Source organism: Phyllostomus discolor, chromosome 2 (genome assembly GCF_004126475.2).
Source record: "Phyllostomus discolor isolate MPI-MPIP mPhyDis1 chromosome 2, mPhyDis1.pri.v3, whole genome shotgun sequence".
In the NCBI taxonomy this organism is placed as follows: Eukaryota; Metazoa; Chordata; class Mammalia; order Chiroptera; family Phyllostomidae; genus Phyllostomus; species Phyllostomus discolor.
Genome location: NC_040904.2, coordinates 160786689 through 160810792, shown reverse-complemented (window position 1 = coordinate 160810792; position 24104 = coordinate 160786689). Strand labels below are relative to the sequence as shown.

The 24104-nt window shown below is 45.0% G+C and overlaps 1 protein-coding gene across 7 annotated transcripts in view; it reads right to left on the bottom strand.

The window, feature by feature from the left end:
- BAZ2A (bromodomain adjacent to zinc finger domain 2A) overlaps positions 1 to 24104 on the bottom strand; it is a 36494-nt gene that overhangs the window by 10141 nt on the left and 2249 nt on the right. For 3 of the 7 annotated variants that reach the window (XM_028531716.1, XM_028531721.2, XM_028531724.2), the window contains exons 2-13: positions 20987 to 21071; positions 9982 to 10119; positions 7829 to 8422; positions 6751 to 6936; positions 5913 to 6131; positions 4944 to 5432; positions 4741 to 4801; positions 3578 to 3686; positions 3325 to 3426; positions 2950 to 3160; positions 399 to 499; positions 13 to 78 (exon numbers count right to left, since the gene is read on the bottom strand). In XM_028531716.1, coding sequence (XP_028387517.1) covers positions 13 to 78; positions 399 to 499; positions 2950 to 3160; positions 3325 to 3426; positions 3578 to 3686; positions 4741 to 4801; positions 4944 to 5432; positions 5913 to 6131; positions 6751 to 6936; positions 7829 to 8422; positions 9982 to 10117 — 2274 coding nt within the window. In that variant the 5' untranslated portion in view covers positions 10118 to 10119; positions 20987 to 21071. Of the gene's footprint in view, positions 1 to 12; positions 79 to 398; positions 500 to 2949; positions 3161 to 3324; positions 3427 to 3577; positions 3687 to 4740; positions 4802 to 4943; positions 5433 to 5912; positions 6132 to 6750; positions 6937 to 7828; positions 8423 to 9981; positions 10120 to 20347; positions 20947 to 20986; positions 21072 to 24104 lie in introns of those variants that run through there. The other 4 variants (XM_036018787.1, XM_028531714.2, XM_028531720.2 and 1 more) reach the window with 3 other exon arrangements.

Here is a 24104-nt window from a genome sequence, read left to right as displayed (position 1 = left end):
ACATACACCTACCTTGGATTTCTTCTTAGCTTCCTTCTGCTTTAAGCTCTTGGTCTCTTGCTTCCTCTTGTTTCTGGCCTGTAAACCATAAGGGAAGTCATTTCTCCTCAAACTCTGAAAGCATCTCTGTTTGGGCTACGATTCAAAAAAGACAAGGGTGCTGGGGAGGAGAGGTGAGAGTTGGGATAAGGGATTGGCAATGGATCATTTCTCTCACCCTGAAGATGCCTACATTATTCTCGAATAAACTCAGTTCTCTAAGTCAAGCCCCCCAAATTCTAGGTAATCAAGGTACTCTTGCTACATGGAGGGTGGCAGTTGTAGGAAAAGGGAAAAAAGACAGAGCTGGCGGTTAACAGGCAATGTTAACCCACTGTGTAATCTCAGATGTCCCTCACCTGCCCTTGGATAGCAATCTGACACTCTCCACGTTGTATCTTCTGCTTCATCTTCTTCTTGATTTTACTCATCTTTGCTTTATCCTCCTCATTCAGTGTTTCTATAAGGGCAGAAAGGAAAATGAACAGCAAGCCCTGGCTGGGTAGCTCAGCTATTTAGAGCATTGTCCTGATATGCCAAGGTTGTGGGTTTGATCCTCAGTCAGGGCACATACAAGAATCAATCAACAAGAAAAAAAAAAAGAACCAAAGCATAAATGAAAGCATAAATAAGTGAAACAACAAATCCATGTTTTTCCCTCTCTAAATCAATAAAAGAAAAAAGAAAAAAGCCCTGGCTGGTATGGCTCAGTGAATTGAGTGCCAGACTGTGAAGAAAAGGATCACCAGGTCAATTCGGAGTCAGGACACATGGCTGGATTGTGGGCCAGGTCCCCAGTAGGGGGCACATGAGAGGCTAACACACATTAAAGGTTCTCTCCCTTTCTTTCTCCCTCCCTTCCCCCCTCTCTAAATATAAATAAATAAATAAATAAATAAATAAATAAATAAATCTTTAGAAGAAGAAAAAAAGAAAAGAAAGAAACATGAAGAGTGAGGCAAGCAGAACAATCTCTGGCATCCAGAGCAGCACATGCCTGTCACAAAGCTTACTTCCCAAGCAACCCCCTGAAGAATCTAGAAAGTTGTTTTTTTTTTAGTATACAAAACAAAATGTTGGGGGTGGGCAATGTGGGAGAGGCACCTGCTATGGAAGTAAAACAAAGAACTCAAGTGGTATCTCCAGACCTGAAGCACCAGCCCCTGGAACAGACTGCACTGCTTTAGAAGGGGTCCTAGAGGCCATGATGGCAGGGTAGCCTTCTAGCCTATCCATCTATCTCCCAGGCTACCTGACAAGGGCAGTAACCCACACACTGATTTTAGAGCAGAGAAAGGAAACAGCAAAACAAACTGCCAGGAAGGAGGGTGGTTTCCAGAGTTGGAAGCACTGATTAACCAAGAATGTGCAAGAAAGGACCCAAAATGTGCAATGGACATCTCAGTAGAATCAGATCAACACTGACATAGCTTTTGTTTATGCTCAGTTCTCATATCTTACTCCACAGAAAGATCTGAATTTCTTTCCCTTTGGAAGACTGAATATTGAAGTGTGATCATGCAAATAACAGACTGTTTTAGAATTGATGTTTTTGATCATAATAACCTATGCTATTCTGACACAGAAACACTACATCTGTACAACAACCCTCTAAGTCAGACAGATATTAGCTGCAGAGGAACCACTATAGGCTTCTATTAAAATATAAGTGACTTGCTCCAGGTCATATAGTCAGAAACTGGCAGAGCTAGAACTTTAGAAGACTACAAATTTTTTCAAATTCTTCATAGTTTATCAGGATAAGTATAATATTTAATGAAAAATTAGACATTTCCCGCCTGTCTATCCCACTAAAACAGTGCCAATTATCTTTCGGATTCATATTTGAATTCTCAACCTCTGAGATGATGGCAAAGAGTAAAGTAAGAATGTACAACATCAAAACCAGTAAGACAAATAAGAAGCTGAAACATGGTAAAAAGGACATGAAAATTCTCTCTTCTGGGAACTAATTGCCCAGGGCTCTACTAGTGAGAGCAACTCAAGGAAGAAACTGATTGTTAACTACCACAAAAGAGCTGGGACCCTGATGCTGCTTTCCAGCAAGGCGGAAGTGATTCAGGTTCATTCTGTCCAGTCAATGTCAGTCATGCTCCCGAGGAACCCGGCCATTAACAATTTATCACCATTTCAGAAACCTCATAGAGCAAACAGAATCTCAAAGTAAGAAACACCATTGATAGTTACAAAATATTCACATGAATATAAAGTACAGCACAGGGCAGCAATTTTCAAGTGGTATGCTGCAAGAATTTTAAAACATGCAATACCTGACTAGTCAGGGGCACTGACCTCTCTTCCCTTAGATTGCCCAAAAAAAAAAAAAAAAAAAAAAAGATAACAGCCCTGGCTGGTGTGGCTCAGGGGATTGGGTGTCAGCCTGCAAACCAAAGGGTCACCAGTTCAATTATCAGTCAGGACACATGCCTGGGCTGCAGATCAGGTCCCCAGTAGAGGGCGCATGAGAGGCAACCACACATTGATCTTTCTCTCTTTCTCCCTTCCTTCCCCTCTAAAAATAAATAAATAAAATCTTAAAACAGCCAACACAATAACTGTCCAATGTGAATGAATCAAAATTATGCCTATTTTTCCTCTGTCAGATCAGCAAAATATATATTTTTGATGTGCTGCAGAATTTTAGTAATTAGTGTATGTGTGCCATAAGCTGAAAAAAAAAAAAAAAAGGTTGAAAATTGCTGGCATAGGGAGTACAGTCTATAATACTGTAAAAACTATGTATGATGCCAGGCTATTACTAGAATTATCAAGAGAATCACTTTGTAAATTGTGTAACTGTCTAATCACTATACTGTATACCAGAAATTAATATAAAATAATACTGAATGTCAACCATAATTGGAAAAAAAAAGAGAAACACCACTGTACCTGGGGCCTCCAGTTTCTTCAGGAGGCGGTTGTCTGTCTTATTGAAAAGCTCAGTGATTTTGACCTTGGGTGGCCGACCTCGGCCCCGTTTCACCTTGGGAACTTCTTTGATCTTGGTCTTCTCAGTGTTTCGAGGTCGGCCCCGTTTCCCAGTAATTGCCTGAATCCTGGACGGGATCTCCTCTGCTGACAGTTGTATCCACTGCAAGCCCTAAAGTAATGAGGAAGACTTACAATGGGAGGGAGTCAGTGCAAGCTACCTGGCCCTCTGAACCATTCAATACCCCAGAACCTCTAAATTCCACAAAAGAAAGCTGAAGCTTATCCACCAACCCTTTCTCAAGAAGAAAGCATATTTAACACTTGGGTCTGTACCTCTGGTGTATCTCTCTCTTCAAAGAAATCTCCAACAGGCATACGGGGACTGAAGCTGAAGTGCTCACGGCGGACACTGTGTACCACATTGCGGTTCAGGTACTAAAGGAAGGAGATAAAGTGGCATTAATAAGTCATAGACCTACCAAGCATTTGGCCAGCAATAGCACAAGCAGACAATGTCAGCCTGCTGCCACTGGACCAAAGAAAGGAGTTTGTACTTCCTTTAAAAAGTCCATGAAAGCTACACTACCTTGATCACTTCTGGGAACTGTTTCATCCTCTTTCCACACGGGCCATAATACCAGGTCTCTCCTTGCCATCGGTGGCTGCCCTTCTTGATGCGCACCTCTCTCCGCCACCTGCCAGAGAAGCACACGGGCCCTGCCGCCAGGTCACACCCCTACCCACTCTCAAGCCACCCAGGAGCCAAACCCACTGAGCGGATGATCCTTCCCCCTTCTCTCACTAGAACTGCATGTAGATGCAAACACAGCATGAGACACAAGCTTGGCTAGACGGCCGGCCTAAGCTCCACAAACCCCTCAGGGCCTCAGGGGAAAGCAATACACCAAACTGCACAAGCCAGAAAAGGCCTCCACCCTTCCCTTTACAAAGTCAGTGATACAAGCAGCCAGAAACCCCAATCACCAATGCCGTTCAGGGCAATTACTAGGTTTCCAGTAAAGAGGATGAAGACCTAAGGGAATAAAGGCAGAAATGACAGAGGGTGGGGGGAGGCAAGAGGTAGAGTAAACTCACTGTTGACTCCGTGAAATGACTCCACAGGCCACGGTTTACTAAAGAACTCTGTGTTCTGAGCAACAGATTATTCTAAGACTAAGCCTTATCTTTGTCTCAAAACTTTAAGCAGAACTCAGACTTGGTGACCACAAATAGCCTAGAGGGGTAGGGGTGGGGAAAATCAGGAAGGCATTGATTCTTACAAGGCCTTTGGTGTCAGCTGGCTTGTTCATTCTGGTCACGTACTGTTCCTGCCCTTACCTCTCTGAAGAACACTAAAAAAAAATCTCAGTTCATTGGGACTAAGCCACTCCCCATTCACTGCATACAGGACATTCTTTAAGCATACAGGACAAGTCAGCTAATTTGGATATCTGAGCTGTATGGTTACCAGGTGGGTTTGAAAACAGTAACAGCTATAGCCCCCTCAGCAAAAACCTGAGTGGCCACAAGATGGAGAGTATAGGTAAGGGGGGCAGGCCCTGAGAGCGGAAGAAAGGAAGCCTAGGTAGGACCCTCAAGAAAAAGATTATCATTGCAGATAACTGTCCTTTAATCCATCCTGTCTAGCCCATTCTTCCTCAGCTCAGGTGAGGAGCTCCATTCCCTTTTTCCCAGAGTCATTCAATAAATTTGTCAAGGTCAATGCATATAGCAAATTAGAGCATTTACCCATGTTGGAGGGGTAGACGAACTTCTTCTGGGGTAGCAATCCTTCTCCTTAGAACATCACCTTGGGAGAAAAACAGGGGATACCCAAAGTTAGAGTTCAAACAACACCGAAACAACAGGCCAGCAGGGAAGGGCTAATTACCACGCGGAACAGAAATTCTTCCTGGAACTGGCTAGGGGTAGAAGACAATCTGTATACTCACCACCAGCAGAAGTAGTGACTCCTTCTCCAGTGATCTCTTCCAAGTCAGCAGTAGTTTCGGGGAAGCTGCTGACATCCTTATTTGCTTGGGAGGCTGTTGGGAAGACAGCTGCAGGAGAAGCTGTAGTAGATGCTTTTGGGGAGGTAACCAGGGAGGCCGACAAGGAAACTTCTGAGGAGGTTGGTGGGAGGGCTGGTGAGGAAGCTGGAGAGACTGTTGGGAAGGCTGCTGGGGAGATTTCTGGGGAGGCTGCTGGAGAAACTGCTGGGGAGACCTCTGTAGAGACTTCTGGGGAGGCTGCTGGAGAAACTGCCAGGGAGGTTGCTGGGGAGGCTGTTGGTGAGACTGCTGGTGAGGCCACTGGATGTAGCTGAACAGTGGATGACTGGTCAGGGGCTGTCTGGGTCAGAGGTGGTGGAAAGTCTGAAGCCTGAGTCTCCATTTCTTCCTGTTCTGCATCACTACCATTATTCAGGTCAAAGCTGTTATCTAGAATGCAAAGAGACCAGATGAATAAAGGAAAAATGATGTCATATAAAACAAAAGAATCTACTCAGTCAAACCTGGACTAAGATAAACAGGGTTACTTCAACAGCTTTTCCCTAGAGTTGGTAAAAGAGAATTAGCCTTTGACTGTTCTCCCCAACCATTCATGAAGGTTAAAGGGCAAAGCTGCTGCTTCTGTCAATGTGTGAAGAAACACCTTTTACCTGGAGCCAGTAAGGTCCCTGGCCTCCTTTTCCTGCAAACTCCAAGTCTCACAAGACCTTCTGGGCACAGGGCAGAAGTCAGAGTGGAGTGGCCTGTGCCGTTTCCAGTTCCGCCCCCCCCCCCCCACTATCCCAGCCCCCTTAGCTCCCAACAAGGTGCTTCCACAGATATCCCACCCCTAATGCCCTAACTATGGATCCTGTTCTCTCACCTTTTCCCAGGTCAATGACTTTCTTTGTCCTACCTCCCCTCACTTACCTTGCAGCACAGACTCTCCAAGAACAGGTGGAGAGGTGGGATTAGCAAAGATAGAGGCTGAAGTCTGACTGTCATCTGCCAGGAGACTGAAGGCAGTGGCATTGTTGAGGGAAGGACAATCAAGGGCAGAGATCACAGGGCTGTCCTCAAGAGGCAGCTTGTCCTCTGCATCCATCAGCTCCGTGTCATCTATACCATAGAGTCCTCCACTTACGGGCTCTTCAGGAGGTAGAAAAATCAGAAAGCAATATTTAAGAAATACTTGTCTGCATACATCTAATTCTAGTTCCCACAGTGTGAAGGTTTTTTATAATAATAAATTAGGGAAATTTTGTAGCCCCCTAATGAAAGAGTGGATTCACTAGGCTATAGGGGATTAGCCTAGTGAAAAAGTAGAAATGAAGGGAAAAGCCAAGGCACTATAACAACCCATAGACCAGTGCAAAATTCTAGCATTTATTATAAAATAGGCCTTTCTTACATGTCAGTGGGGTGAAAGGTAATTGTTTACTGGCAAATGTCTTCTTCCTACTTAGTAAGAACCCAAACAGCCCAACTGTGTGGTAATAAGTCCCTATCCAGTGAATTATTAAAGCCCAGGGCTCTTGGCCAAAAGGAACATTGGGGGAAAACCTAGGAAATGAACCAATTCAGCTCAGAGTGCAATTCGCCCAGTCAGGCCAGTGGCATGAGACTGTAGTCTGTCACAGGAATATCTGGAGACTTCAACACCCCTAATTCCCAAATCCTTTCCCCTGCTTTACTTTTCTTCCAGGTAGTACAAGCTGGTTATCCTCTGCATGGCTATCCTCTGAAGGGAGCCAGCCTGCAAACCTACCTGGTGCCAGGGTGTTAAAGGGCTCCAGAGAGACTTCACTGAGGATTGGAGTGTCTTCCAGTTGATCAGGAAGATGTGAAGGATCATCCAAGCAGCTCACTGTGGGGTCAGGGACCAAGACTGAGACTTCCTGGTGTAATGATTCCACAGAAGGGATGGAGCCATTGTAGCCACATATCTTCAGTTCTGGGAAATACCAGGAGAGAACAGAAGTCAAAATCAGTGCCTTCCCCTGGTTCCTTTAGCTATAGCAGGCAGTCAATCTTTGCTTAGAGATATGTTCTTTCTTTCAACATTTATAGGTGCCAATTCTATGTTAGATACCGATCATATCCAGATATTTTCAGTAAGTACAATATTTATTAAGTACTATTAACATCTTACAGCAGATAAAGATGGGGGGAGGAATATGGGGTCTGAGACATGACTCCCACTGTGACTGCATCTATTTCCCCCATTCAGTGGAAACAGGGAGTAGTAAACAGAGAAAGCATTCTGTAATTTTACAGGGTGGTCACCCTTATACTTGGAATCAATAGCAAACTAGGCATTTATCTATTTAGAGGGAAAAGATGGAAGGGATGATCACATGTACTAATGCTCACAAAAACAAAAAAAGAAACAAAATTGTGATTAGACAAGCAATAGTATGCTCTGCCTGCTTCTTTCCCTCCTTTAAGTGCCACTCACTACTAGGGCTCGGGCCACTTTTGCAGCCAGTCTAGCCCTGCCACAGTCAAGTCAAAATGGCTTCAATGCCCCCTGCTAATCCTCCAACCCCTTCCTATATTTTGGAAGAAGCCCTGATACAGGGGACTGTTGGGGCTGTTTCAGGCTCGCCCACCTGCCCTCTCCAGGCCAGCAGCTCTGCATGAGCTTGAAATAATTTGCACTCCCACTCACGAGCTGGTGCTGCTGCCACAAAAACACCAGCTACTTGGCTCTGCTAATCACCAACATGCAAATCAGCCTCCACTGCAGAGAGCTGGAAAGACAAGTTTTCCTCACCTCAAAAAGCCACTGCCCCCACAGTCCCATTTTCCTTCTCCCAGCCCAGCTCACAGGCCCACAGTTATACCTGGCTGCTCTTCTTCCAGCTCCAGGCTGCCTACCAAGCCAGTGCCATTCTCTGCCACAACTGAAGTCAGCTCCTTTTCTGCCTCTTCATCAGGATGGATACCACGCCCTACCTCCTGGGAGGGTGCAAAAGTCTGGATGCTGGAGCCCAACATGGGAGAAGACTGTGGGGAGGTGAAAAAACTAGGGGGTCCATTGGGCATCACCTCAAAATTCTGGTCAGGAAAGGAATCATACAGTTCCTGTGAGTCAAAGTTGAGCCCCATGGGACTCTGGGTACCGTTGGCCCAGAACTCTTGGCTCCCAGCCCGAAGGTTAGTGTTGTGACTTGGGGATGAAGGTTGCCGACTGCCTCCAAGGATGCCGTTGAGTGGGTATTGTCCCCCCGAGAACTGGGAGAGAAGGGGTGGGTCCTTGAGGTTGCTGCCAGGATTGGCAGGTGGGTACTGCGAGTAGTTCCAGAGACAGTCGTAGGCCACGTTGGGGTGATGGAGGTGTGAGGTGCTAGAGGAGTGGGGAGCAGAATTCAAAATCCCTGAAGTAGTAGTGTGAGATACAGTAGATAAGCCATTAACATTCACATCCCCATTCAAACCTGGGAGAGAAAGAGGAAAAAGGGTCAGTTACAGACATGTGTACAAGTAACTCTACCAACTCTACCAAAAGAATAACACTGACTAGAAAAAGGGAAGGTGAAGGGGAGGGGGATTCCCCTCTGTTATATTTATAGCTCTTTTTGGTCTCTAGGGAACACCCAACACAGATGCTCCTGGATGTGAGCTTAGCAACTGCTACTGAGGCTCCTGAGTAGGGGGCTGGGGAGTTCTCCTGGTCTACCACAGGAGTGACCAGCAGGGAGCTGGCTGCTACTGATGCTCAGGGGTTTTTATTTTGTTTAAATGAAGCTGTTTGCAGACATCCTACAGTGACTTGCATTCTTTCCCATCTTCATTCTCTAGAGGAATTTTCCCCTAGAGTGGCATGACTGAATTCTCCTGCCCCCCTTTCCTCCCAGTGCCTGTTTGGCCCCACAGTGGCACCAAAGGGACAGCCTCTACCTCATTGCCACATGCAGATCCAGCACTTTGTGCTGGGCTAAGAATAGAATTTGCAGTCACCACAGCAGCAAGATCCCAGCTCAGAAGGCTGGGATTGGCCCCTCCCCATAAGGCACTGGAGAGTAATATGCAGGGAGGAGGGGCGGGAATCTCTGCATGACTAGTGCTGCAGACTTGAGTTCTCAGTAGCAATGGTAACCTCTAGACTGGAGGTCAATCAAAATAAAAGGAATGAAAACATAAGGAAGCTAGGGGAGAATAGGTGAAATAAAGAGATTCTAGCTACCTGTGACCCCCTTGTGGATAGGAAAGAGAGGTGGGAAGTATAAGCCTATGGCAGTATTTTCTGTTGCAAGGAAGGAGAGAAGCATTTGGGCTTCTCTTTGCTTCCAAGCATAAAGTACCTGAAACCCTGGCAAAATTAGAGAGATACTTGGCAGAGCCATGGTACACAGCAACTAATAAGCCAAATCCAGGACAAGACCTGATCCTTGCAATAATACATCTATCTGGAATTTGAAGTTTCTCTCAGGGGAACTTGGTAAACAAGCATGAAAACTCTCCCTGTCCCTATCTTCCAACCACAAGGATAGGAGGTGGCACAAGCATCTGCCTGCTTTTCTGCTGCACAAACTGAAAGGCAAACACATCCCAACCTTCCCCCAACCCCTCCACCCCAGTCCTAGGTGTGGCTTCTCCAAATTCTAAATACAGCTTCTCAGAGGCCCTTTATCTCTCTCATGAGTTCAACCTGGTTATCAGAAGCCATAGCCACCTCACCACTCTCTGGCAGTAGCCAAGGGAACAGGACTGACAGAATAGTAGGCTAAGATGAAAAAGCCAGTATGTTTTTCTAATCGCTTCCAACCTTAAGTCAAGGCTAAAAGTGTGGCTTCCATAACCCTCTAGAGCTTGTTCTTAGAAGCTGGATTTCCCTTCAGCGGCTGGAGTTCTGAGGATTCACTCCCTCCCTCTCCCAATGACACAGAACTGTTGTGAGGTAGCTTGGCCCAGAGGGGAACCATATCTTGTTTCATCAAACTGCTCTAAAGGAATAATGACCCCCCCTCCCCAGGCCATGTGGCTTCACACTCACTTTTCCCTTGTTGGGGGAAGTTCATGGGAGACCCGTTAGTGTAGAGGCCCTCCCCTGAGGAGGGAGAGGGTTTCAGTCCTGAGGCAGCAGGTGCAGGGGGAAGGCCAGTAAAGTTAAAATGGTCGTTGGCCTCCATTTCTGTAGGAGGGGAGAGACAAGGGGGAAAAAAAATACTGGTGGTTAAACAAAGTTATGTCACCTGGAATTTTCTACAGGGAATGACTCCTCCCCTCTATGTACTTACCCTTCTCCACCTAAGTACTAGGGGAGGGGCCAGGTTGAAAAAAAAAAAAAAAAAAAAAAGAAGAGAAAGAAACATACTCATACCCTAGGCAGTCAGCCTTGTAGACATAAAAAGAGTTAGTGAGAAAAACCAAGACACAAGCCTGCTGGAGTCTTCCCCCTCTGTTAGCCCCACCTTCTTAAACTCTTAGCCCAAGTTACCCTTCTTTGTTAGATTATTAGCCCCCTATTTTATCATTTAACATTCTCCATCCTTTGGGGTTTTTTTTTCTTCAAAGTAAGGCCAGAGACCCAGAGAAGGTTCTCAAAGCCATCATTTTGATAGGAAGCCATGGAAATGGGGGTATCGGCCGAAAAGCATAATTGATATATATCCTGTTTTTATTTAGTATACTTAAGTTAAACAATTTCTACATTATCCTATCTATAGTCCTAGATATCTGAAGAAGATAATATTGTTACCTTAGTAAAGGGATTTGAAAACAAGAATACATTTCAGCAAAGGTGACCATAATGGCAAAACTGAAATATCCAGCAACACTTCTCTTTTTCCATGGTTTCCCATTCCATGGGAAATACCATGCTCTCTAAGAATATAGCCCAGAAAGTATCAGAGGTGAAAAATTTATTAAAAGGATGGCCCAGGGAATATTACTGTTATATCTACCATGGTTCATGAAGTTCTGGTTTTGTGGCTTAAATGGAAAAGTTCATGGGGAGAATAGCTAGATATTTATATTTATAAAATGCAGTGGCTCATCTGGAGGTAGTAGGGTTAAAAAAACTTTCCATTCTCTCCCTAATATGAGGTGATATACAGTAAAGCCTTTGATCAGAGTAATTTTTCTCTGATAAAGCAAAGAGAAGAGGGACGAAAGAAAGCAGAAGCCAGAATTATTGGTAGTCTGACATGTCAACCAGATACTTATAATGTATATACTAGTGCATACTAATTTGATATGTGAGGGACATGATCTGCATGGATACTAAAAAAGTAGCTCCTTGGGTTACTATGGTTTTTAAAAGCCCAGAAGAATTCAGGTAGAAAGATTTCTTTATCAAGTTCCCAAGATGAGGCAGTAAGCTTACCTAGTTGGTTTTAAATAATCTCTTTTCAAAAAGAACCAGAAGCAAAACTTTTTTAAAAAAATAAATAAATTGGTTAAGAATATATTATGTTCCTGAGTATTTAGTGGTCCCTAACCTTCTTGGCACCAGGGACTGGTTTCAGGATGATTCAAGCACATTACATTCAAGCTCACCTCCTGCTGTGCAGCCCGGTTCCTAACAGGCCTGGACCGATACCGGTCTGTGGCCCAGAGGTGGGGGACCCCTGTGCTAGATAATACAAATTAGACACCATTAAGTAATATGCAAATTTAACATAATTCTAAGCATGAAATATGAACCCTGTATAGGAGACGGCATTATAGCTATAAGACTTTCCAGGCTAAATACCATAATTAGCTCTACTTTCATCAATTTTAACTAAAACTTTAATTTAAAAAAATTTTAAATGTATTCATTTGAGAAAGAGAGAGACTGAGAAATATCAATTTGTTGTTCTACTTATTTATGCATTCATAATTGATTCTTATATGTGCCCTCACCAGGGATCAAACCTGCAACCCTGGCATATTGGAAAGATGCTCTCTATTTAAGCTATCCAGCCAGGGTTTAGCTAAAAATTAAAAAAATAAGAAATAAAACCAATTTGTGCCCTGGCCAGGTAGCTTCGTTGGTTAAAAAGCATCATCCTGATATACTAAGGTTGCAGGTTAGATGCTTCCTGAGGGCGTACACAAGAATCAGTCGGTGAATGCAAAAATTAGTGGAAAAACAAATCATGTTTCTCTCTCTCTCCTTCCCTTCCTCCCCACTTCTCTCTCTCAAATTAATAAATTAAAAACAAAAATTAAAAAAAAAAGCTATTGTATTTTTTGTTGATTTCAGGAAAAAGGTTTTTAGGATTGACTTATTTTCCCATCTTCACTCTAAAATAAGCAGTAAACCTAAACTTGCTATGCATCAATGAAGAAACTGGGTCTTTATAGAGAATGACCTCAGGATCCTCCAGGATTTTTCCTATAGTTAAGACCATTCCACAGCAGTAAGGGGCCTGAAACACAGACATCATTAGATTAAGGATCTCTCTGAAATGAAAGACATCAAGGAGGAAAGTTCATTCACTAACCCTCTAGTTTAGTTAAGATTCCTCCCAAAGCTTCCATCACAGACCAAAGAGAACTTTCAGAAATTCATTTCAGAAGTCCTAGAAATGCTATGCTCAGAGAGCCAATCTCATCTGACTCCCATCTTCACTCTCCCTCTGTTTTACACACAGCCACATCTCCCCTGGTATGTTTCTGTGATACACACACCTTCTCTCCTATGTTCACTGGACTATAATCTTTCCATTCAATGATAGGCCACAGTTCATTTTTCTGTTTTACTTTTTTTTTAAATGTCATTTCTTTATTTTTAGAAAGAGGGGAAGGGAGGGGGAAGGAGTGGGAGAAAAACATTGATGTGCCAGAGAAACATCCATTGATTGCCTCTCACACGCCCCCAGCTGGGGATCTGGCCTGCAACCCAGGCATGTGCCCCGACTGGGAATCGAACTAGTGACCTTTTGGTTCTCAGGCTGGCACTCAGTCCACTAAGCCATACCAGGGCATTTTCCATTTTCTATTTGAATCCATGAGGAAACTAGTGACCTCCTCCTCTCTGCTACTCTGGGAGAACACAGCATTTCCTGTCTCATAAATTATATATTAATAAGAATAAATGGATGGCTCACAGAAATCAGATAAGTAAAAGGAATGGGAAGTTATCTAGTACCTGAGGTCTGTTTCTCCACTAACCTCTACTGAAAGGTCATCAGGACCACAATCACTTCATTTATCAATACAAGAGGCCTCCTAGAAACACAAAAAATACCCTTTATGCTGTGCAATGAGATCAGTACAACACAGTGGGCTCTAGTTCAAATCCCAGCTCTGCTAATACTAGCTATGTGACCTTGGACAATCACTTAACATTATTGAGCCTCAGTTTCATCATTAGTAAGAACTTCAGTACTCACCTCCAGGGCTTGTAAGGATTAAATGAGAAAATCTACATACCTAACACACTGTCACCAAGTAAGCATTCAATAAATGTCACCTGTAATTATTAGACAAAAAGGGTACAGACTGCTTAGTTTTCAAAAACTTGAGGACTGCCCTAGCCAGGTGGCTCAGTGGCTTAAAGCATCATCCCATATACCAAAAGTTTGCTTGATCTCTAGTTGGGGTGCATGCAGGAGGCAACCAATTGATATCTCTCTCAAATCAATAAACATATCCTTGGGTGAGGATTAAAAAGATAATCAGGACCAAAAGGTCAAAATATAAGTATAATTTAAACCATTACCCAGTCATACTTCCTTATAAGTAATTTAACTCTTAATTTCAGCTGTAACTTCAAATATGAAGCCAAAGAATGGAAAAGCAAAGGAAATGTGGACAGCTTCTCTCAGGAATAAACTCTGGCTTATTTCATTTGAACCTTTCCTTACCCAAGATTTTTTGTTTTGCTTTATTTTTTTCACAATAGTGATAAATTATGCCCTCCCTTCTAGAACTAGTAAGGACAACAGTAAAGCAGAGTGTCTCCCTTTGAACTAATAGAATTTTGGCCAAATGAAAAAAAAAATCAGTCTGCCCAATAACCAGAATAGCAGACAGCTCTCATGACCAGCAAGTACAATCAGGCCAGAACCCAACCCAGTCCCAGTAGCTGGTAAGTGGATCTCTTAAGAGCCTCTATGCTTCATTTATATGAGCTAAAGGATGGTGGCCCTTAAGCATGAAGCAGTAAAGTCCTTGCCATATGGCCAAATAGGCTGCTTTTCTCTCAGTTGTAACTAAGAGTTACTACTATGTGAACCTGTATCATGATTTTAACAGAAAAAGGCTGACAGTGCACAAAGTGCTGAAATAAATATTACAGATTTCAACACTGTTGCAGGTGCCCTGACCAATCCTAAAAGACCTCTGAGGCTACCCACAGAAGAACAAGACACATTAACACCATCCACCTAGACACTTTGGCAGTCCCTAAACCTAAAGCTCTTTGGTTTGTTCTTCTTATATAGCATACCAAAATTCCACACATAAGTTTCCAATGTTTACCTTCACTAAACAGCAAATGCAAATTTTTTCTGTATAATTAAAGAAATAAATCACACCACTATGTTTTACTTTATAATTGTGAATGTTATGAAGAATACTTCTCAACTCTACACATCTCTGGATTTACCCACCATACTCTAATACAGTGATTTCCAATCAGGGGTGATTTTGCTCCCTGGAGGGGTACTGAGTAATGACAAAGTGTGTATGTTACTGGCATCTAATAAGTAGAAACTAGCGGTACTTCTAATGACCCTGCAATACACAAGACAGCCCACAACAAAGAATCATCTGGCCCAAGATATCAGTAGCACAAAGAGTGAAACGCCTTGCTCTTCTTATATAAAGGCTGCCCCATTCCTACCCCGCACCCTGGGGAAGTTCCAAAAGTTTTCACTGTTTCAAGGTTCCTGATGCTGCAAACAAGGATGGTTTCACTTTCATATCTAAAAATCCCTTCCCTGGCTATGCTATCTTTCCAATACTGCTTACCAATACTAAGTTCCAAGTGCCACACCACAAAACTGACATGGCTTCTTCCCCGTTCAACATAGCCCATTCTGACAGCCCTGGTAACAATCTCCCTTTCAAACTCTGACTCAGAGGACAGCATATATTGACTGAAGCTCATTCCCTCAAAATGTCCTTTCCTTAATCCCCTTTCCTAGGCAGGACAGCAAGGCGGGAGGAAGATGAAGAAAGAAGGAAGATTATACCAAGGTAGAGGAGGAGGAGAGAGCTACTCCAAGACAACCACCATGTCCAGGCTGCTCAAGAGAACACAAAGATGACTGTTCTCTGTCCTTTATTCTAAACAATATAGGTTCTACAACATCAGTTAGTTACGAAGTTCTAACAATGTGATTCCAGCATTTAAGTTAGTGGTAAGTACATAAAAAGGCCAAATGAAGTACATATTTGTTGAACCCATAGATTGAACAAATGAATAACTAGATCTTTTCTACCACCTTACTCATCAAATAAATGTCGCTTTTGCTCCTACTATTCTCAGAGAACCAATAAATCCAGCTTCATTCTTCATAGAGATAACAATTTCTAGAGGAAGAAAGGCTCTCAAATCTTGACTTATTTCAGACAGCGGTCCCCTGAAGAAAATAAGGCAAGGAGCCCTGGCTGGCGTAGCTTAGTGGATTGAGCACGGGCTGCGAACCAAAGCATCGCAGGTTCGATCCCCAGTCATGGCATATGCCTGGGTTGCAGGCCACGGCCCCAGGACCACACATTGATGTGTGTGTCTGTCTGTCTGTCTCTCTTTCTCTCTCTCCCTCCCTCCCTCTTTCTCACTCCAAAAATAAATAAATAAGATAAAAAAAAATAAAATAAGGCAAGGAAACAAGGAAGTACAGAGAATGTATAAAGGCCATAAATTTAAGCTCTACATTATTAAAATGTTCTGCTTGATTTAACTGAATATTCAAGGCATAAAATAGATTTTAAAATACTTGCTGACTGAACAAATGAACCATGTAACAATCTAAGCTAGGTGTTCTGTCACAGCTCTGGTCACTTTATTGTCAGAGGACTAAAAAATGCCCCTGAAATTGCAGGACACTAAAACCCACACTCCAGAGGTTGTAATGCATTTGTTTCTCTCTTTCAGCTCTGACTGATTCTCAGAAATTCAGCTCTAATAGTTAAGGATGCCACCCTTTCCTACAAGAAGATATCTCACCCTATCCACTGTCCCCCCAAACTTAAGTTGATCAGGCAGGTTAAAGATCCTGTTTGGTGAAGCAGGTTATGAAGAGTCCCAGGAAACCAGAAATAGTGAGACTACCTGTCTCTTAAAAACCCTCATGTTTTCATCTGTTGATAAGTTTTTGGTAAGTTTACATCATCCTTTTAGTCTGTAAAACATCCTCTTTTTTAAAAGGTTTTATTTATTTATTTTTAGAGAGGGGAAGAGAGGGAGAAAGAGCGAGAAATGTCAACATGGGGTTGCCTCTCATGTGGCCCCCACTGAGGACCTGGTCCCACAATCCAGCCATGTACCCTGACTGGGAATCAAACCCATGAACCTCTGGTTTGCAGCCTGTGCTCAATCCACTGAGGTACACCAGCCAGGGCTGTAAAATGCCCTCTTAATTATTCTTTGTAACTAGGAGAAGGACAAAAGTCTCAGTAGCACAATAACACAATTCTACTTTTTTAAAAAAGTTACTTTATTATTATTATCATTTAGATTTTATTTATTTTTAGAGAGAGGGAAAGGAAAGAAGAGAGGGAGAGAAACACCAATGTGTGAGAGATACACTGACTGGTTGTCTCTTCCATGCTCCCAACTGGGGACCTGGTCTGCAACCCTGGCATGTGCCCTGACTGGGAACAGAACTGGCAACCTTTTGGTTCGTAAGCCGGCACTCAACCCACTGGGCCACACCAGCCAGGGCACACAATTCTACTTTTATTGCCAGTGACCCAATCCAAGAACAAACCCAAAATTCTTCAAAGCTTTTTGCTTTGCAGAATTTTATAAATTTCAAAATTATGCAGACTGACTGCACCAGTATAGAACATTTGGGTTTGGCATTGTCTCACAAAGCAAAAGGTTGCCAGTTCAATTTCCGGTCAGGGCACATGCCTGGGTTGCAGTCTGGGTCCCAATCAGGATAATGCACTGATGTTCCTCTCCCTCTCTTCCTCCCTCCCTTCCCTTCTAAAAATAAATAAATAAAATCCTTAAAAAGTTATATAGACAGACATACTGGTGAAAAATGGTCCTTCTGACCCATGTGTAACAATGCCGATAAAGTATTAATCCTGAGCTATTAAGTATATGAGGATATCCATATCCTAAGAAACAAACCAGGAAGATTATTTGCCCCAGGAAATATCTCAAGAGTTTTATACTTCATTCTATGTCCTAGGACATAAAAACTTTGGCTCACCTCACACAAGGTCAAACATCACGTACGTTACTAGACAAAGTTCCATACTATTTTAACAGTACAAAAATACAGGAGACCGCTTCTGAGGTGAGGTGGTAAGAAAGGTCAACAGCAGCAAGACACAGTAACCATAACAAGCTTTTCTTCTCTCCTGGCAACACCTGATTCCAGAACCACAGGACTGCAAGATGAGCCTCTTAGGGCATTCTAGGTTTCTGACTGGCTCTAAGGTCAGCCCACCTAGTTCTATCTATATCTCAAATGTTTTCCTTTAGAGAGTGAAAAGGAAGGAAAAAAGGTCAATATTGAGAAATTTACCCCTCTGATAGAAAAATGCATCCATTTTACAAGAAGGCCATGGAAGGCCTGTTTCATTCCACTTTCTGATCAATCATGTATCAAATGAAGTCGGTATCCACTTTCTCAAAATCAACTCCTATTTCTTTTAAAGAGTCCAAAGAAAAGAGTGGTCTTTCTTTTTAATGCTTTCAACCTCAAACAGGAAAAATCAACTTACTATTCTGTCAGGTCCCATTTAGATAAACAAAGGTTGAAGAAAGGGGAACTTAAACTCAGTGTCAAATCAACCCTATCAGAAAGCAACTCGAACCAACCAGTCAAGCCGAGGAGTAAGAAAAAAAAAAGGACAATGATACAGGACTTGTTTTTACTGTTTCCAGAATGTCAACCCCAACAAGCCCCAGTGAAAAAGCAATGATGTGATATCTTAAAAGTGATGATGCTACTGTCACATAATCATATGATTATATGTTCATATCTTGGACCTTTATTCTAGGCATGTACAATTCAGGTGGGAAGTTTGTGACTGGAAAATAATGAAAAGTTTATTTAAATGCCAGGCTTAAGCAGTTTTCAGCATAGTCCAAATAATCTCAATACCTCATCTCTCAAAATATAAAATCCCACCCTGATAGGTATGGTTCAGTGGATTGAGCACTGGCATGCAAACCCAAGGGTCGCCAGTTTGATTCCCAGTCAGGGCACCTGACTGGATTTCAGGCCAGGTCCCCAGTAGGGGGCCACAAGAGGCAACCACACATTGAAGTTTCTCTCCCTCTCTTCCCCTTTATTTAAAATAAAATAAAATCTTTTTTTAAGATTTAAAATATTGTATATATATATATATATATATATATAATCCCATGGCCGACTCATCTCTAACCAAACCCAGTGTCTAATGATGTGCCTGTGGACATAGTACACACAGTCCATCACTATATGCTATAGTAGAAATCTCCTGGAGTTATCAAGTGGGAGAAAGAGAAAATCTAGACACATGATTTTGCATAGAACAGAGGAAAAGCTTATCACTCTCCAAAAAGGGTAGTAAGAGAGACGTCTTCTATGAGCTGAAGAGTAAGTGACAAGACAGCTAACTCCCCTCATTGAGTCTGCAGAAGGTAAACTCTCCAGCAATCTGTCAACTAACAGGATTCCCACAAGGGACTATCCTTAGGCTACAATCACCAGTGAGGAACAAGCCCACCACCCTCATTGCAAATTAGTCTCCATCCCAACACACAAATCCCACTGACAGTTAAATCTTCCCGATTTCCTCTTCTCTTCCATCTCTCAGAATCTACCCTTCACCTCTGAAGCTCAGTTGTTCAGGTGCTCTTCAACACAGAAAATGTCATACTTAAAATATTAAGCAGGATTCCAAAAGCCATTCCTCTCATGCCACAGAAGATCCCAAGTCCTCCTGCTCAGAGAATTTGCATCATTTGTATTGAAAATGCTGATGGATGACTGAGTTTGCTCCTCTATGACCTCTAGCTCAAGAAAAAAAAATGAAGACATGGAGGAAGAGATGCTCTGGGGGTGGGGGCGGGGTTAGGATCAGCTGGATCAACCACAGTGACTACTTCCAGTTGACAAATTAAGTTTAGCAGGAAAAAAAAAAGGTCCAACGAAAGGCCTCTCAGACCACATGTTTGGCAGGATCCAAGCTTGCCCAGAGGCCTCAGAAAATGAAACCAAATCTGATTAAAATGGACATTTCAAAACAACAAGAGACGCAGCAGCAAACGCACAGCTGCCATTTCCCGGCCACTTCCTGCGGGAGGCTAGGGGGAGGGGCTGTTTGTGTACAGATGGAGGTGGTAGCTACCCCCCTGTCGTCCCCCCAAGGACGCAAATCTCTCACTCCAATAAATCCCACAAAGGACGATTGCTATTGGCATTGCCTTCCCCTGAAAACTGGGAACAGGAAAGAAAGGGATGATGCAGGATTATCTTTTCAGCCACGGAAATGGGGATCCCCCTGGTGAGGGATCCCCCTTGGAAAGGAATCCTTCTTTATCCTTCCCCTCAGTACCTAAACCTAGCTCAAATTCGGATGCTTGAGCATCAGCCCTATCAACCCCGATCCTAGAGTGGGTGATTCTCCTGGCACTCGAGGGCCCAGAGCCAAGCAGAGCACTCCAGGAAGGCCCTTTCCGGCTGGCCACGATCATGAGAACGTGGGCGTGCGCGCGCACGCACACACACCCCGCCCCCGAGGGAGACACCCTGAGATCTCTGGAAACCCCTTCCACCCTCTACTCGCTGCTGCCAAAACGCCCCATCCCCACAAACAAGGTGGTTAACCCGCCCAGGGAACCCCCTCACCTACTCTTCGCACTCGGGCAATCCCCACCCCCATCCGAGGAGGTGGAGCCCCTCCCGGGGATTCCACCTCAGTCCCCCTCAGGAGTCATCTCCACCAGCCAGGCGGCTTCTCTGCCTCCTCCTCGTTGTGGTCGTGGTCGTCGATGCTCCCACGGGGAGCCTCCACTGCTACTGCCGCCCCCACTGCCCCACCCAGGGTCTTTAGCAGACCCTGTAGCCTCCTTCTCCTCAGGGCAAACCCCCACACCCCCACGTCTGGGGCTGGATCCTAAGTGGAAATAAGCTCTAGTCAGCTTCTCGTCCCAGGCGAGGCTCTAGGCGGCCCCGGAGCCTCTGTTCCCTAAAGGAAGCCACGGAAGAAAGCAGGACTCCCTCCCCTCAGGCCCCCTTGCCACAGACCCAACAGACCTGAGGTGGCAGCGTCCAGACAGACTCGGGGCTTGTCTCTCCCCAGGGGACGGACGGTTCACATGGCCGCGCTCCGGGAGCCAGAAGGGGAGGGGATCGCGGGGGAGGGGGTCTGGGGTCTGGGAGGGGGGAGGGGGACGCGGCTCAACCGCGGGGCCCAAGCGGAGCCAACATGGCCGGCGGGGGAGGAGTAAGTCGAAGCCAGAGGGGGCGGTGAAGCTGCGGTCGTCAGAGAGCCGCCCTCCAAGGCCTAGCTACCGGGTCCTAGCGCCGGACATTCGGTCTTTCCCGGATCCGGAACTGGGTCCTAGCGCCGCGATGACTCCCTAACCTACCAGGCAGTTCCGTCTGCACCACGTCTCACCACGTCTCGTTGTGGCTGGTAGTCCTACTTCACCCAGAACAAACTGGAAGGTGTACTATGGTCCCAAGGTTGACCTAAAAGACCACATTTCTAGGACCAAGGCATGTGCCACTTCCCTACGGGTGGGGGTAGGGTAGATAATTTCAAAGGTAGTTATTTCCCAGGCTGGGTAGTGGAAAAGTGGAAGTGTAGAAGCGGAAAGGTTAGTCAGCAAAGTTCAGTCTGGTAAAGGGGTGGGGAAAGGCAAGAGCTTGCTGTGTCTGCTGCCCACTCACCTCTGTCCTGTGGGGGCAGCCTGGTCGTGCCTGGATCACCACTTTTCCAGCGACATCTGCAGGGCCCTGCGGGTCAGGAAGATTCCTGTGCGTAGGAAAACGAAGCTTGGCTCTGGGACCAGACAGGAAAGACCTGAGTCTAGCCTAAATCTGGTCAGAGGAACAGGGAATGAGCAAGAAAATTGACCTGCAAGTAAGATGCCCCAAATGTCCACCTATTCTATAGTTCCAGTAAGAATCTATCAGAGGACTAGAGTGTGGCTATCTAAAATGTTTATTGCAAGGCCCCAGGATGGGGGACAGTGTCATATATGATGTTAGAATTTAGAGAATTTCTAGTTCAACCTTCTCTTGTTTGGCAGATAAAGAAATTAAGGCCAGAGAGGCTAACTGACTTGTTCAAGGTCACATAGATAAAATGTGACTAGAAACCAGCTTTTCTTTCCTTGCAACTCAAAAGGCTTTGCAATTCAATTCAATTCAATTCAATGCAGTTCTACAAACAAAGGCCTAAACTGAGGCTTAATATCCTGGAAGAGGAACAGACATTGTGTAGATGTGTGTGGGGGGTCAACAAATACATTTTACTTAGGGCTCTGATGAGGGAGATCTGAACACTGGGTGGGACAGGGCATGACAGCCAAATATGTAAGTCTAGATTGGATTTGCGTACTCTACAGAGGAGTGGGCCCTTCCTGAATTTTAGGGACAGACTCCATTCCCTACTACAAATGGCTGAAAGAGGCTAATAAGGAAGTGAGCTTCAGCAAAGCCTCAATGTTGTAGGGCCAGAAAGAAGAGGCTAAAAGGACTAGGAAGGTTTCTCTCCCTGTCCTAAGAAAAGCAGATTACCAGGGTGAAGGGGTAGACAAGAAGAAATCAAAACCCTCTCTCCTAAGTAACAGATTTATAGGTCACCTTGGAGAAGAAAATAAAGACCCTCCAACAGCCTGCTGACCTCAAGTTCCTGAGTAAATAGGGGCTACACTCAGAGAAGAGAGGACCTTCCCTCTAAAGAAAGCAGGGATCCAGCAAACTTCTAAGGAATGCGGCCCTCTGTGCCCTGGCCCCCTAATCCATCCCGATAGATAGATAGATAGATATAGAGAAATACAAGTGAAGAAGAGAGCTCTGGGCATGAAACTGGCTTCTGAAAGGGTTAGGAGAGCAGTATCCTTTTTTATTTTTTCCCCTCCTCCCTTTTCTAGGTTGGATAAGGGAGAATCTTCCTACCCCCCATCCCCAGTCCCCAATCCAATCGTAAGGCCTGTAGGAGACAGGAGGCAGGGGAGGAGCCTGTGCCGGTCAGACGGGTGTAGCCACGCCCCTCCCCCACACCCACACACACCCACCCGCTAGCTCCGCTCTGCTCCGGAAGAGCCGGTTACTCCTGTGCCCCACTTGACTGCCCCCACCCCTTCCGAGACCCGGGCCTAATCTCCAGGGCAACCCCTAGCACTATCCCAGTCAGGAGCAGTAGGGAAGAGGGGTGGTGGATAAGAGAGGGCCACCTGGGATTAGAATAGAAAGTGGGGCAAGATCCATTCTTCCCATATGGTGCATAAAGACTACAATCACCTTCCTTCCTGAATGAGACCCCTCCTAATCCCATCTAATCAGAGATCTTCCTTGCTCTTGGAGAAAGGATGAGGGTGAGATGTCAATATACCCAATAGCTGGGTGTTTACTTGCCAGAAGCCACCCCAGGCAGCAGCTGTGCTTCTCCCCACATCCAGACGACAGAGGGCAGACTGACCCCGTGTGTCCCCAAACATTCCTCAATCCCATCAGATGTGGCCAATCACTCACCCCATTTCCCTCTAGGAAGCTACTAGAAAGGGGAAATGATCATTTTTCCCCCCAGCAACTTGTGAGAAGGGTACCTAGGGAATTCTCCAAACCTCTCTCAAACCAGGCCAGTGGGCAGATAACGAAAAAAATGGGGAGGGAGAAATCAGCACCTGCTCCCCCTTTTCACCCTCCTTGTGTTCCTGCTGCACCACCCTGACTCTGGGGTCAGTTGCCACAGTGCCTGACTCCACTCTGAAGCCAGATGGCTGGGGGCTGGGAGGAAGAGAGAAAGGGAGTGACAAGGGGTTTGTTTGCATCCTTCTACCTTTCTCCCTCTCCCACTCCAGACACTCCTGGAATTTAATCCCAAACACCACTGCTGACCACACTCTCCTCCCTCCAGCTTCTTCCCAGCCCATGGAACAAGACTCACAAGAATCTGAAGCAAATCCAAACACCTTGCCCTCTCATTTCTGGAGAGGGGGTGGTGGCGAGAGCACAAGAAAAGAAGGGACAGAGCTGGGGGACCAGCTGGACTTGGAGGGAGGGGGAATTCCCCAATGGAGATACATACAGTAATTATTAAAGATCTCCTTTGCCCTCACTTGCTGAATGGTTCATACTGTTGATAGGGTCTAGTAGGGAGATGGCCCTCAACCCTGTAACCATTTTACTTCTCTCCTATAACACAACAAAAGGACCATAACACCTCCTCTCCAAGTTGATATGTGTCCCCTCAGATTCACGCACAATCCTGTTTCAAACACAGCAATGAGCTTCTCCATGATGGTCTCATGAGAGGATGAAGAAAGCCCTAATTTCCTTAAAGGGTGGCGACTCCCTTTGCATCTGAATAGAGAAGACTGGGCTTCCCTGCCTTTCCCACCACCCCAATATCCTTAGAGATTTAGTTCCAGCCCCTCCCACACCCACTATAATCCCAACAGCCCCTCAACCCCTTAAACCCAGAATCACAAGAATTGGGCGCCGATCCCCCCCAACCCCGCCCCCGCCAATCCCCTGACTGTAGTGTAGGGAGGTTCCTAGGCTGGACTGGCCCAAGAACAGGGCCTTTCCAACCTGGGTAGGTTAGCGGGTGCTGAGGTCAGACCCCCAAACTCGGGGAGTGGTGGGGTGGGATGACAACTAAAGAAAAGCTTTAGATGTGACTTAGTTGAACTTAAAGAACTAGGCGGAGCAGAGCCAGAAAGTGGATACAGTATAGACTAAACCTCCAACCCCCTTACTACCGATGCGAGGAGTTGGGGTGGCGGTTATTCCCCCTCCCATTGGAGGTTAGGATGGCGTGGGAAAGCGCTGGTTCCAG